This window comes from Anabas testudineus, chromosome 10, assembly GCF_900324465.2.
Source record: "Anabas testudineus chromosome 10, fAnaTes1.2, whole genome shotgun sequence".
Lineage (NCBI taxonomy): Eukaryota > Metazoa > Chordata > Actinopteri > Anabantiformes > Anabantidae > Anabas > Anabas testudineus.
In genome coordinates, this window is record NC_046619.1 from 17,370,921 (window position 1) to 17,386,084 (window position 15,164).

A 15,164-nucleotide genomic window follows, 5' to 3' on the forward strand; every position below is an offset into this window, starting at 1 on the left:
AAACAACAAATAATATAGGTCATGTCAAACTTTAAAGGCTTTTTGCTCAATGAAAGCACTGATCTCATCTGTTGAACAGTGTAAAGTCTGAAGAGAGCCACCAAACACTTCCAGGCACCTGTAAGAATTAGTTTATTTGTCCTTAAATCACTGTAAACCATAACTCAAAGGTTGAGATTATTCTTGAGTCTTCCTGTTCATAGACAGGCAAAGCTATTTAATTTTTTCCACTATTCAATTCACAACTGTCTCACAAACATCTCAGCAGCTCTGTATTATTCTACAGAACACTGATTTATTTACCAAATGGACTATATGTATTATTGGCAAGTTAAACACTAGTCTTGCATAAAATTTTGACATTTGACATTTTTAGACAATACTTGTGTGTGATATTTATCTGCTGTGTTATTGTTCTGTTCAAAACCCATTGCTTGATTGAAACATAAACATAATGTAGCCCCAAGGGGAACTCCAAATTAAAGAACCAAGGTTGAAATTATCTTAACCTGCACTGACAGCAAAACAGATTTATTTTACATTTTTTATGTATTTGTGGATATTTTTAAGTATTTATAATTCTGGAGTTCAAAAGATTAAACAGACAACACAACCAAAAAATATGCTAAGAATAAAAATCTAAAAAACTAAATCTTATTAAGCATAGATTTGTTTAACCTGAAAATAAATGATTGATTTACAACTTTGTGGCGCTGGACACAAAGACATTACAACTTTTTCTCAGTAGTGTGAAGTAAAAAAAGACATTAAAAATAAAAGGTATTCCTGTTTATTAAAGCTGTATTACAAAAGCTTCAAATCCAGTATTATAATCAGGTCTTATATTCGTTATTGGCTGACGAGACGAGTTCACATGTTCTGTCGCATTTCTACAGAAAATGTGTTGTTTTACAGACAGAGTCTGAATCACGGTGCTCGTCTTTCACACTTGCTTTTCATTGCAGGGGAAGGATGTCGCTGCATATGGGGGATGAGGAGGAATTTGCACCTGGGCCACTTTGAAGCAGGTGGCAGTGAGTGTCAGGTCAGTATGCTCCAAAATGCTTATGAGGGTGTGATTGACAGCTCCCCGACCAGACGAGTTTGGAGGAAAATGTCGCCTAATTGTTTTTTAAAAGGTTGTTGTGGAGAGGATCAGGACGGTTCAGGGCGAAAGGTAAAAGAGTGTGAATGGTATTATTGGATAAATTCTGTTTGTTGTCTCTTAACCTGTAGACGTATTTCCTGAAAGAGGCTGTGAGGTCTATTGATTTCTGTAGGAACAAGGAATTCAAACGCTGTAGCGTTAAATGGATCAAATACAATTAAATGAATTCAAAGGATGAAAAGGGGAGTGAGAAAGAAAGTGTCTCTGTCCCAGTGTTTACTGTATTAAAGTCTAAAGAACAAAAATCATACGTAACTTGTGATTTCTGGTTATTTTAAATCGACATTGTGCCTAATTGTGAGATGATTACTAAAAATCCCAGAGATTTCCATTTTGTTTCCATTTTCTATTTGTGATCATCGTTAATTATTGAAATACTGATAGATACCATTTATACAAATAAAGACCATACACGTTTAGTAACTATAGGCATAAATAATATACAGCTAGTATTTAACACACAGTCGGACGGTGCGGTGCAAAAATCAACTACATTGTTCAAACACATGAAAACCAACAAGTGGCCTGATGAAACACATCCATTGTAAAGACAGGACCTTGTTTGATTTGTGGGTTTTTTACACTCATCCAGGTCGATGAAACCTTCTGGTTATTTGATCTGAACTTGCAAACTAAATAATCTGTTCCTATTATAAAATACGTTTAAGCAAATAAACCTCTTATTGATAGTAAATATGCATTATGAATATTTCTTAGGCTGACAAATAACGAGAGAGGGATCATTTCACTTGGTATGGAGTTTAAACAGGTGATTCAGAAATCAATTTGTAGCCGATTACAATGAACTTTACATTATAAGAAGGAATAAAAATAAAAATACATAACGATTTGTCAAGTGAATTCTTGCAGTGCCGTGTTAAACCGATAACTCTACAACAGTACTGTGACATTTAAATGAAGCATGAGGCCACATTTGAACCCAAATAATAAAATAAGCAAATGCAGAAGCTGCTCATGTTCAAGTTTCAGTTTATACTGTACAATGTGTAAAATGCTTACAGAAAGCTTTTGGACTGTCCTTAAAAATGTTTACGAAAAAAAGATGAAAGTACAAAGAAACCAAATAAACGGCTTGTGTGGATTTGCGTTGGGTAAAATCACACTTTTGCTTTTACAATTTAGGGTTGTTTTTTTCAGCACCGAAGGTTTTTGCAGCTTTGGACCTGAGGAAACCAAGAGACTAAAAATATCTGCAACTACAAAACGGCTCCTTTATTCGTTGAGTTTAACGAGAAAAATTTTTATTTGTGCGTAAACATCGTTGTAGTTGCGTAATTTAGTTAATGAGATACAATTAAAAGACTGTGAGAAGGTTCTCTTTTAAATAAATTGTTTTATCTATACAGTCACGTTTTAATTGCGCAATATAGTATGTGACTATTCCTTGAGCATTAAATGTAATTATAAAAAAATAAAGGGAGTCTGGAATGGGGTTAATGTACACTGATGAGGGTATTTGCATTTCAACGATCACAAGTTGAAAGGAAAGACGACCGCGATATGTCCCTTCTATATCAGATATCTCCACATGCAGGTATGAAAGGAAGCTATGTGGGACGGTCCACTCGTCAGTTCCCTTCTCTGTCCTTTAAGCACAGAGCAGCCAATGAGGAGATAGATACGCCTGCATCAAGGAGATCAGATTTTTGGACACATAGACGTCACTCGTGACTAAAAGATCGTTTTTACCATATAGGGTTAAAGAACAAATGCCCAAATGTTAGTGCGTAAAAGTGTCAGTAAGGAAAAGCGCAGTGGTGTTGCGCATTGCTGTCAGCCCTACGTTTTCAGAGTTATGACTGACACTTCTGTGACTCGAGGTCTGGTGCCTTCGTTGTGCATGTATCAGCGTATTTAAGTGGGAAACTGTTTGATCATCTTCTTTTCTGCGTCTTGTGGCCTCATCATGAGTCCAGCGCCAGTGCACAGAATAAGTGCATAATCTGAGTGTCCTGAGTTACGAGTCTGTGAGAGATGAAGAGTGTTATAAGGCGAGATGAAGAGTCTTATAAGGCCAGATGAAGAGTGTTAAGGCGAGATGGATGGCTGAGGCTCGGCAGCTCCCTACTGACCCTGACCTAACATTCAGGCTGTTATACAGTTCCCTAATGCTTCCACTCCCGTATCAGGTTTAAAATTGGAAGGAGAAGCTTAAAGTATTTTCCTATTTGAAAAAAGATACTATTTGCTCTCTGCAAACAACCCACAACGAGATTTCCCCCCTTCTTTCACTTAAATTTAGGCCTCCTTAACCCCGGAATACTCCTCTCTTTGTGTTGACATGCAGCCCTAAAGGTAGCTGTCAGTTTGCCCTGTCCGACAGTCACAGAGCTATTCATCACCGTTTGACAGGTGTGTTTGGGAAGAAGGCTCCAAGGTGTCAGTATGTAGCGTTCACATCATGGTCAATTTCTGCAAAATAGGTTCATCCCGCGATATGAGTGCGCAGGAAAAGACGGATATAGAAAATCATTCACTAAATAAACTCGTTGTTGCTCACTTTTGTATGATCACTTTAGATTTAGTTGGTTATTATCCATGTTTCAAAAGCTTTGTGCGCCAAAGCACAACTTGAATCAGTTTGTGCAAATTATAAAAAGGATGAATAAGGTGATAAAACGCGGCGTCAACGTATCAGGACATTTGTTTGACAACTGTTGGTCACAAACGTGGCGCAACATATTTTATTCCGTTTGAACACGTCAAGAAGTAATAATTATTAGTATAATAATAATAGTAATAAAGGTGTGTTTTTATGCGTTCATCCTGGTCTTTGAACGATCAAATAAAGTCCATTTTCAAACCAGCGCCGCGTAAAATGTGTCTAAATAGTTTTAATAAGTGTTTAAATCTGATTTTATCTGCTTTATTCTTTTTCCCCAAACGACACTTTTAAATGAAACCTTTAAAATAAAACTGCATCCAAATGAAAGTTATGCCTGATATGTTTTAATGTCTTTCGGTCTAAACAGTCATTTAACACAAATAACACATGTACATTTCAGAAGCTGGTCTGTCTCAGCCTGCGTGCTGATCACGTTCAGGCCAGTAATACAACAAACCGCCTCTTCTCTCAGTCTGACACTGTACATGTCCACACTATAATGCATTTTACATTGAAATAATGTAACGTATATGCTCAAAAGTGCTGAAATATCTTACCTTTACAAACACAGCAAGAAAAAACAACCTGTAACAGAGACAGTTTTTTAAGTCAATGGAATATGCCTATTTCCAATCACTGCAGAGGTAGGAAGGCGCATGTAAAATATAAACCAACATAAGGTGACATGGTCAGTCTGTTTAGGGCTGCGTGTCCCAAACTAGGGTCGGGAGGGTTTCAGAGGTCCTTGAAGGGCTCCCAAAGAGAGGAACGCTTTAGTGTTTTACTGTCTCACTCTTTAGAGGTTACCATGCTGACATTTAGGAGGAGGTCCAGTCTCCCCGCTCACCCATAGATCACCAAAGTTATGATTTTAAAGCCTAAAACATCAGACATGTCTTCCTTTAGGGTGTTCCCTTGGACAGACTCTTGCTAAATGAAAGGATGAGTCGTTTTTAAGTGTTTGAGGATGTGAGAACATAAAAAAAAAAAAACATTGGGAGCCCCTCGTCTGGCCTGGACAGCTCGAAGAGGCGGTTCACTTGGAGACGCTGAGCAGATTAAACGTCTCCTCAAGTCTCCTCCTCTTGTGAGAAAAGTAAAGTTTGTTAGATTTCCCCGGAGCAAAAATAATAAACTGAATAAATACAGTCACCGAGTTCTCACTGATTCCCCGCACATGCAGAGAGTGTCCATGCAGGGAGGCAGTAGGCGTACGGGTAATAGTAGGACGGCTGCAGGGAGAGCAGCGGGGGCCGCAGGATCTCTCCCGGGGTGTACTGTCTCTGGTCGTCCCGCACCAAAACTTTCACCGCCACCTTCTTGGCGGCAGGGGTCGACGCCATCAGGTCCGCAGCCATCTGGCGGCGTTTCGTCTTGTACCGGCGATTCTGGAACCAGATCTTGACCTGAGTCTCTGTGAGCTTCAAGGAGGCCGCCAGGTCCGCCCGTTCCGGTCCGGACAGGTACCGCTGGTGGTTGAAGCGGCGCTCAAGCTCGAAGACCTGCGCATGAGAGAAGGCGGCCCTGGAGCGCTTTTTCCGCTGTTTGGGTTGGTCCAGGCTCTTCTCGTCCAGGGTGCTGGAGTCTGTGAGAGCAGATGGACCATGCAAGTGAACCCCTGTTAATTTAATGCAGCCACATTTATACGTATGTGTTTATTAGACGTTGGATACTTTGGGACGTGAATTGTTGAAACAGTGTGAAAAAAGGAAACGACATCCAAATTGTAAAGAGTGTGGACTCATGGTCACACTTTAAAATTACTGTTTCAACTCTCTGGCATAAAAAAAAACACCTTGTTTCTCAGGTCACTGTGGTTTTAAAATAAATGTGAAAACTGTCTGAGCTGGATAATATTTAACAGAATAAACCGTGTTACTGGTAGATTACAACAAAGGTCTGAAGTTAAATCGTGCGTAGCATCAATTAACATATTGTAACGATAATAAAAGTCCACAAACATTAGTGTTACAGTGACGAAGCTTAAGAATGAGCCAGCTTACATATTATTAACTGTGCGTAAAATTAGGCCAATTCGTGCGTAAAAGTTATCAGGACGTGGAGGTGTTTTGGAAATAGTCCTGACACTCTACAATCCCAGCTCCTCTTATGATTGTGCACAACTGTAACCATCAAAATAACCATCAAACAGTAATATCGGGAGACTTGTCTGTTTTAAAGACAGGAGGTTCAGGGAGTCATGAAGGTCTTACGCAATCCCAAAGGCCACATTTTCTTTTGCTATGTTCCATATTCATCTTTCCGTCCTACTCACCCGCAACATTCCCGGGCTCACTGTCGCTCTTCGCGTTGTCCGCAGCTGCAGACTCTTGGTCCGTCTCCTCCTGCAGACTTTCCTCCTGGACGTCCGACGCAGGATCTCCGTCCTTCTCCGACTTGCACACGGCCGCAGGCTTGCTGTCGTTATCGTCGCTGAGTCCCGAGTCCGAGTCGTAGCTTTTCTGGTCCGTCGGCTCACAAACCTCCCCATCATCTCTCCGGGACCCGCCGTTCATCTCCCCAAATATTTTCCAGCACGCCGTCTTGGAGAAGCACATGTCCAAATCTGGCAAGTGTCGACTGTCTTCCTTTTTGTTTAGGATGGCTTGGATTGAGAAAGGCATCAGCGAGTTGCCACGCACGGCCATTTTCACAAAAGCGAAGTTTGCTCGGTTTTAAAGTTGAGTAATTAACCGCCCCGGAGCGACTGTCAGTTCATCCACATTTTAGGCTACTCCCTCCGTCGAGCGCTGCTGTCGCTTTACTTTTCCTTCCAGTGCTGCTTCCTGGTCGCATCCCCGCGGGAGAAGCCGTGGAAAGTTTCTGCTACATCCGCAGGAACGATGATGCTCCTCCGCATAGCTCTGCCATCAACGCGGGCTAGCTCCACACTCCGGCCCTTTTCACCCAACTTTTTTACCATCCACCCTCACCTGTGACTGACAGGCACACCTCGTCGCCTCCTATTGGCCCCAACAGGAGGAAAGCCGTTTCATGATTGGCCACTGTAAAATACGTCATGCTGCTTTCACCAGGGTGGGAAAAAGTTGGACAGAAATGTGGTGGAAGAGCTTCAGGAGGCTGAAGTGCCATGCAAGTTTGCAAGAACTCGAACTTTTTTAAGTTGTAACTTCATCTAAAACAGAAGCAAACTGCATCTCTGCGTGGCTTATGACAACATGACTGCTTGTGGGTTTTGTTTGATAGATTTAAAAGTCAACTTGATCTATTTGCAGAGTTTTTGTGCTCGGTTTTATCCAAATTCCTGTAGTGAGAAAAAGACAGATCTCAGATCAGAAGGATTCACATTAAAGCAGTAAAATCATTCCAGCATAAAACTGGAAACTAGAGTCTTCCACTTTCCCCGCATCACTTGAAGGCAGCGTCAGGACAACAAATTTGCAGGATATGTCTTGTTTTAAAAAATTAACCCTTCACTGTCCAAACAGGTCTGATAGAAGCCGGTGTGTAATTCGTGATCTGACGTCTCCTGTAGCCAGATTTTGGGCGCTGGTCCAACATGTGTCAGGTTCTTAACGACTCAGTTTGTCTTTTTTTTATTAAACCCCAAAAATCATCAAAGGGCAATTTTTTTGTCACTTCCTGCATCATGAATCGCCACGACCAGGTAGGGTTCAGCTAATGCAAATCAAATAGTCGCAATGCATAAATGTGAGTTAAAAACAAGCAACGTGACACATTCATGAAAATATGAACTGTAAAATTGTGGTTCATTAACAGAGAAACATATCTGATAAGAGCCGAGGTCACAGGTCTACTTACCTTTACCATTTGTTTCTGCACCAGTGCAGAAAAAACGGACTCAAACATCTCACTCGTTAATAAAGCCGATTTGTGTGAGAATTAGTTCTCACTGTGATTTTTAGCGGCTTCAAATCATGTTAAATTCCTGTTATTCATCCTTTGTTTGTGCAAATTAAAAACTTTATGCACAAGCACTGTGAACATTTGATTAACGTTGAAGTGACACACAGCGCTGAGTAAAGCGGATTCACATGTGCTGCAGCTCCGGATCGTGACCTCTGCTGCTTTTAGATCTCACAGCTTTTCTCCTGGTATTAATCAGTAAAGTCATGTTTTTACGAATTCCATAAATCATTATTTTCTTCACCTCACTGCAGAATAAAATCTATAGAATTAAGATGAGAGAACCCAACAATGAAGATTAATGACGCTGATTTTTAACGTGTTCACAGCCTGAATAAAAACAACGAGCAAGTCCCATTAGATAACATCCTGCAGCGGATAAACTTTAACTTAAATTATTATTATTATTATTATTATTATTATTATTATTATTATTATTATTATTATTATTATTATTATTATTAGAATTATTGTTGTTGTTATTTCTCTGGCCTTGTGTTTAATTTAGCATCTTATATAATTAGCGCTTAAATTAAAGGATGTTAATTATTAAAGTTGGTCTAATGACTTTAGTGCTGCATCAATACAAATATTTATAACGAGGCGTGTTATTATTATTATTTTTATTAATATTATTATTGATGATATCCTGTTGACAAGTGCACTTGTTTTATTTTCTCTCATGATGATGATGCGACAGCGGCTGAGCTGCTAAAACATCTTTTTCTTTAGTTCAGTTTATTATTATTATTATTATTATTATTATTATTATTATTATTTCCTTTCCTCGTTTCCGTTGACGTTCATTCTCTGCACAAACCTGCAGACTCCAGCGCGCAAACGTGATTATTTTAAGACGCATGTTGAAAATATCTGTCCTGACCTTCTTCTTCATTCAGTAAATCTCTGCAGCTTCTTTTTGGCCTGTTAGTTTTTTTTTTAGTAAAGGTAAAAAGTGATTCAGTGATTACTGATCCAATAAATAAATTCTATTTATCCTGACATCGCCTGAAATGACGTCATATACCGTCAAGAATAAAGAAAATAAAACTGCTCTGATTTTCATCCAGCTGATTTAGAAACACAGCTCGTCAGAGTTCCTGTCACCTTGTTGCGTGCATATATTATACCATCTAGTGGCCACTGAAAATACCTCCTCAGTTTGACCTTTTGACGTGTGTGTCTCTGGGGTCAGCTCACTGGACTCCAGCCTGTATCATAGAAGCTGTAGTGACTTATTGGAAATGAGGAGAAAACAAATCAGATGCTGAGAAACCTGCATTTTAAAATACTTTTCGTTAGTTTTATTTTTTAAAGGCCTGTAAATTATTTAAACTCTACAACTCGGTTTAACTGTGTCGTGTTAAGCTGTGTTAAAATAAAAATATATTTATATATATATATATGTATTTATTTACATATGTGTGGCATTGTCTCAGGGCTGGACGTGACCTTGGCGATGGAATCACCGCAAGCAATGAAAACACAACTGGAAAAGAGAAAAGCACAAACCACTGACACCATCTGGATATTCTCACACACCCTGCCCTTGTTCTTTTAGAAACTGCTCATTCCACCCAAGGCCAAAACACAAGTGGTGCATCGCATATTTTGATGGTATTGTGGAAAAAGACGTTTTTCTCTGCGCCCTTTGTGTTTTTATTTATTTATTTTTTAGTCCATACTGTTATCTTTTGTCCTAAAACCAACTGATCCGCGTTTTACCCTGGTTGAAAAAAAAGGAGAATAAATAAAACTGTCTGCCAGTTCTCCAACAAAGTGAGTCAGTGTGTGCCCATCAATGTGATGTCGAGCAGAGCTGCGCGGGCTCCTCTGTGTTTTGGTAACCACACTGTGAGGAAGAGTAATAAGCAGTAAGTAGCTGGAAGTGGCAGGAAATGTAAACAGCAGCAACCAAGAGCAGCTTGTTATTCATTCAGACAACTGCAGGGCATTAAAAAAAAGACAAGACAGCTGGTTTGTTGTGATTCACACTGGAGGTTAAGTTAGAAGCCATGTTAATTAAATGTTGCTGTGTGTGATCTCACACATGACACTTCGAAATAAACTCAATTAATGTAGTTAAACAAGCAGGAAACAATGAACAGAGTTTTATAAATGAAGGTTTGGTGGAATATTTCAATATTTGTTAGGGACTGTGATAAATAATAAAAGTCTATATATATATATATATATATATAAAGTCATATAAATTAAAGGTATATTAATAGGTTTCATAGCTGTTTATAATAATAATTGAACTAAGAAAGTTATTCTAGTAAAAAACTGTAGGAAAATCGATTTGTCAAACAACTTAACATACTTATTATGTCATATTATTACATCTTATTATATTGTTATTTTAAGTACTTCAACGTTTTAGTTAGTATATGGAGCTGGTTATTAATGTACAGTGTAAATCAGTAAACAGTACTACTACTAGTAGTAGTAGTATAAGTATGAGAAGCATAAAATGGAAATACTCAACTAAAGTACAAATACCTAAAACCTTGTATTTTAGCACAGTATTTTGTCTCCTCACTGTTTGATTGATGAATTACATGGAAACACAACATTTAGTGAAAGTTATTTTTGTTACTGATATTATTATATTATAGTACCAGTAGTAGGAGATTAAACTACTGTAGTACTGTTTAGGAGTACACCAAAATGACTTCTTCTACTTTCTGTAGTAGAAAAAGTCATTTCATTGCAGTGTTTTAGTCTTGTGAAGTTCTTTTATCTAACTATTAATGAATGGGAGGAAATTATGAACACAGACAACTGAAACCTCATTTTAACCAAATCTGGAATAAAATTTCAAACAGATTAGAATGGATTTAGTTCTTTAGTGAGTGTTGAGTGTGAACAGGAGGAATAATTAGACATTAAGGAACATTTGTTTGTACAGTTCAGTACCCGTAAACCGCAGGCGACATCATCTGATAAATGACTTTAAGTGATGAATTCATTTAGATAATATACATATGTAAACACTTGAAGTGAACGTGAGGATGCTGTTTGGGGACAGGAGGGGTCCCTCTGCTGGAAAGGACGAGAACATGTTTTCATAAAAGAAGATGAGACGTTCACTGCACAACAGTCGAGTCAGGAAAATGTATTTTTGACTTTTTTTTTTCTGTCTACAATGACACAATTCTTTAAAATCCCCCCCTCTTTGTCTGCTCTCCCCCAAATTGAATCTTACAGGAAAGAAATAAACTTTAAATAGCATAATAGGCTATTGCCCCCAACCACCCCTCCACCCAACACCCCTTATTTTCCTGCCTCTTCTCGTGTTTTAAACAGAAATCTCCCCTGATGCAGCAACACGCCAGTTGCTGTGGTAACATCTCTGTTTCTCCTCCTCCTCTGGGTGTGTTTATGACAGGTCCTGGTATGAAGGAGGCTCACAGCACGCTATTGCACCCCCATCACCACCACCCTCCTCCTCTTATATGAGAATAGCTGCCAGATTGTGTTGAGAATACACGAGGGGGCACTGCCAAGAGTCATTTGCAATAAAAGCTCCCAAAACGCACTCTTGATTTCTCACCAAATATCACATCCACCATGATAGCGCCCTTAATCTACCTCAACATTGGAAAGTGGAAGGAAGGGGAACTGATGGGGGGGCTACTGCCAGCTTTAAGTATGCTTTTAGTCGCCTATGATACATTTGAACACAGTTTCCCAAAGAAAACCTATCCTTGCATGCGATGGAGCACTAAATGGAAGAGCCCTTGGGACAAAGCACTTAATACAGTAAATGGAACCGAGAGACAAGCAGAGAGAAGTTCCTCTGTCTCTTGGAAGAAATTCAAAACATCACCATTAAGGCTGCATTACTGCAGACACAGGAGCAGAAGTGGGGGTCGGCCCACTGTTACAGTCCAATTAGTGTGTGTAGGTAGTGCAGACGTGATTTATAGTTTATTTTCTGCTCTGCTGTGCTGACAGGCCGCCTCTGGCACGCAACAGATAATGCATGCAGCTCAAGCACATCATGAAAGGCTTCTCAGGTCTGAAGGACCTTTTTTCACCTCCTCGGGGCTCTGTGACCGGCTCCTTTCTCTGCCGCTCACGCCTAAATAAAGACGTCCTTCAAAGCAGCAGACCCCTTTCACCGGTTTCAAGTCACATGTAAAAAAAAGTCCACATTTAGACATATGAATTGATGTAGTTATGAAAACGTCAAGGATCATTTAGAAATTCTTGAGATATTATGGGCCTTTTCTTTTCAGACGGTGAAGTGGGCGTCACAGACTGCAGCTGCAGTTCTGCTTCCTGTAGACGAGCTCTGCACTTTGGATCCTTAAGGTAACAGATTTACCTCTTCGACTTCAACTAATGATTGTTTTTCATATCTATTAATCTATTGTCTGTCATTTAGTTCATCTTTCACAAATTTCCTCACATTTCGGAAGTTAGTTTTTTAATTAGATATAATGTCAGTTGGCTTATTGAACCTTCAATTAATTGTTCCAGCTTTATACAGAGGCCTCAAAGCATGAAGCTGGTGTTTTGGGTTTATTCTTTGATTCATTTCAATGCATCAGATGAAAAGATAAAAAACAACATGCTAGTCTCATTCTGTCAGTGGCAACCCAACACTAACTCAGTACTGTTAACATCTGAGCAGAAATGCAAAGTTTAAAGTTTAAAGTGCCTAAAACTGCTTTCGTTTACCATCATATGTATGGATATACAGTGTATAAAGTATCAATCAATCAATGCACGTGTGCACAACAATCACACAAGCCATAAAGAAGTAAAAATTGACTCCCACAAAAACCCCGAAACAATCTACAGGTAGATGTAAATGGTTTTACGTGTGGTGGCCACAGAAAAATCCTTCTCTTTATCCGTGACTGATTCTTCTCAAGCTTTGTGTTTTGCTGTTTTTCTTAACGGTAGCATGAGGCAGTACCTGTAGCTTAATCAGGTTGCATGGGCGATCTAGTTACTCCAAGCCTATGTGACAGGCATGAAGCAGTCTGGAGATGGTGAACGTTATTCTGCCTGTAACATCATTGAGCTTGATTGATTTGGTGCTGTGTCATATACTTTTGCAGTGGCCTCTGGGTTCCTCCTGGTGCAGGACAATGCCCTGCCTACTGTAGGCAGTCCCTGGGTGATGAAAGTATTGATGCCACAGACTGGGCTTCACGTTCCCTAATTCCAATTGAGCACCTTATGGGACATGAAGTATTGGTGCATCCAACGTTGCCAAGTACCAACAGACTGCCTGAGAGTTCACTGATGCACAGATCCAGGTCTGGGAGGAGATGACCTGACTGAGGACTGACTCATCAGGAACTTTTGCAGGTATTGTCAGCATACACACTGAGTCACGTGATGAGTTGCTATGATGAAATTCATGCGACTGATCCTGTGATTTTGATTTTTCACTTTGATTTTTAGTCTGAATTTGAATGCAGCTCCTCCATGGGGTGACGTACAAACGATCAACTTCAGTAATTTGTTCATCAGGATCCAGTGTGAGATTTCTAACACTGTAGATGCAGAAAGGACACAGACATACAACATAAGTAAAGGGTGACATAAAGCAGCAGAAGAACACTTGGGGGTTGAGGCGATGTTTCACAGGTCTGGGCCCAGAATTGTCTCATGAGCTTTACATGATTTTTCAGTGTTACACTTTAAATGATAAATAAATTATATTATTGTTCTGTGCATGATGAACAATCCAGGTGAAAGTTACAGTTCTTTTTATGCTGACAGGACAACCAGTCAAAGCTATACCAAAATATCAGTCAGTAAACACGTGTTTTAAGATTAGTTCTGCACTCCGGTGTGCGTTTGTTCCAGCTTCGGATGCCAGAAGTCGATCCAAATCTCAACTCAACTGCAAAAATATTTTAATACTGCAGAAGAAAGAAAAAAACAACTCGAGGACTCTGAGCTACCACCCCTCCCTGCTGCCTGTCGCTGGCTATTTCTATGACTCTCATATGAAACACTTCTGACGTTAAACACCTGTTAACTTTTATGTCTTGTGAGAGGAGTGGCTGAATGGAAGAGCATTATATTCAGTGCCAGTTGGCCAGGCTAAATCCCCAGTAGAGGAAAGACCACTCCCAGTGCAGAGAGGCAACAGCAGGAGTGAGCGAGCCCCCTCATCCCTGCCACAGCCTGCAAGGATCCCCTCCACTCAGAACCAACAGTTACCTCAATTCCAGTTGACAGCTGTGTGAAACCACCATCTTTCCACAGCTCTCTGCTGGATAAACTGCACCGCTACCCGCCGGCAGACCCGGAGATGTGAGGAGGTTTGAGGCACTTTATATTGTTGGTGTCCTATATCCCAGTGAAAGATTTTACTGTAATGTCTCTCATGCCTAGATGCCAATGACGCGAGTGTGGTACAGGACCAGAATCAACCAATTATCACCTGACCTGGAGGTCTTGAAAAGTGACTTTGATCTTAAATATTCGAATTATTTTAATATCTTGATTGGAAAGTTTGAATCTGAATCCAGGCTGCTGAGATTATACTTTACACACTTAAATTAAAATGTATGTGAGTACGAAGTTGATGTTGTTGATGGTGTGAATGTCTCTGACCAAACAATCAGAAACAGACTTCATGAGGTTAGCCTGAGGGTCTGACCTCCTCTTGTGGACCCTGTGCTCACTGCCCGGTACCGTGGAGCTCGACTGGCATTTTCCATAGAACAGTAGAATTGGCAGGTCTGAAACTGGGCCCCTGTGCATTTCACAGATGAGAGCAGGTTTACCCTGAAACCATGACAGACATGAAAGGTCTGGAGAAGCCGTTATGCTGCCTGTTACAATGTTTAGCATGACGCTTTGGTGGAGGGTCAGTAATGGTCTGGGGAGGCATATCAATGAAAGGATGCACCAACCTGTAGAGACTAGACAACGCCACCCTGAGTGCCATTGAGAATCCCCTCAACCCCTACCTGACCTAAATCCAATAGGACACCTCTTGGACATTATGTTTTGGTCCATCCAATGCTGCCAGGTTGAACCTCAAACTGTCTGGGAGCTCAGTGATGCCTTGGACCAGATCTGGGAGCAGATACCCCAGGGAATCATCCGTCGTCTCATTAGGAGCATGGCCCGATGTTGACAGGCATACACGCACGTGGGGACCATACGAAGTACTGAGACATCTTGAGACATCACCCAATCCATATCAGTATAAATAAACATGATTTTTTTCCCTATTGAAATCTGATGTGTTTTCAAAGTATGTTCTTTAATTAAGAGTATTTTGAGCCCCAACATAGTTCAAAAGCAGCAAACTCTGCTACTCAACTTTTAACCACTGTTGTTTGTTATATTTAGTATTTTTCATTTTTAGATCTTGTATACATTTACATAACTGATGTATAATACCTAAGGAAACTTCAGGCATCATCCCGACTGAGGAAAGGTCGACACAAATATTTGGTAAAAAAAAAAATATAGAATAAAAAAATACATTTGATATTG

At 39.9% G+C, this 15,164-nt stretch overlaps 1 protein-coding gene and 1 long non-coding RNA gene across 3 annotated transcripts; one reads left to right on the top strand and one right to left on the bottom strand.

Annotated features, from left to right (window-relative positions):
• Positions 1 to 941: 941 nt before the first annotated feature.
• LOC113160774 lies at positions 942 to 12,872 on the top strand. Its single transcript, XR_003298712.1, has 3 exons — positions 942 to 1,045; positions 11,927 to 12,002; positions 12,758 to 12,872. It is a non-coding gene; the product is annotated as an uncharacterized LOC113160774 (long non-coding RNA).
• On the bottom strand, positions 4,108 to 7,458 carry nkx3-2 (NK3 homeobox 2). Of its 2 annotated transcripts, none has more exons than XM_026358189.1 (2): positions 6,070 to 7,458; positions 4,108 to 5,412 (listed from the first exon to the last, which is right to left on the bottom strand). In XM_026358189.1, exons 1-2 carry the CDS (start codon positions 6,440 to 6,442, stop codon positions 4,955 to 4,957), a joined length of 831 nt encoding a protein of 276 aa, XP_026213974.1. In that variant the 5' UTR covers positions 6,443 to 7,458; the 3' UTR covers positions 4,108 to 4,954. The 2 variants fall into 2 exon arrangements, with proteins under 2 accessions (XP_026213974.1, XP_026213975.1); XM_026358190.1 differs by having other exon boundaries at positions 4,108 to 5,379; positions 6,070 to 7,450.
• Positions 12,873 to 15,164: the final 2,292 nt, after the last annotated feature.

Excerpts from the sequence above, each read along its gene's own strand:
- nkx3-2 (XM_026358189.1), bottom strand. The coding sequence starts at position 6,442 with ATGGCCGTGCGTGGCAACTCGCTGATGCCTTTCTCAATCCAAGCCATC. Across the intron at positions 5,413-6,069 it reads TGAGCCCGGGAATGTTGCGG|GGGTTCACTTGCATGGTCCA; the intron begins GTGAGTAGGACG and ends TTAAATTAACAG.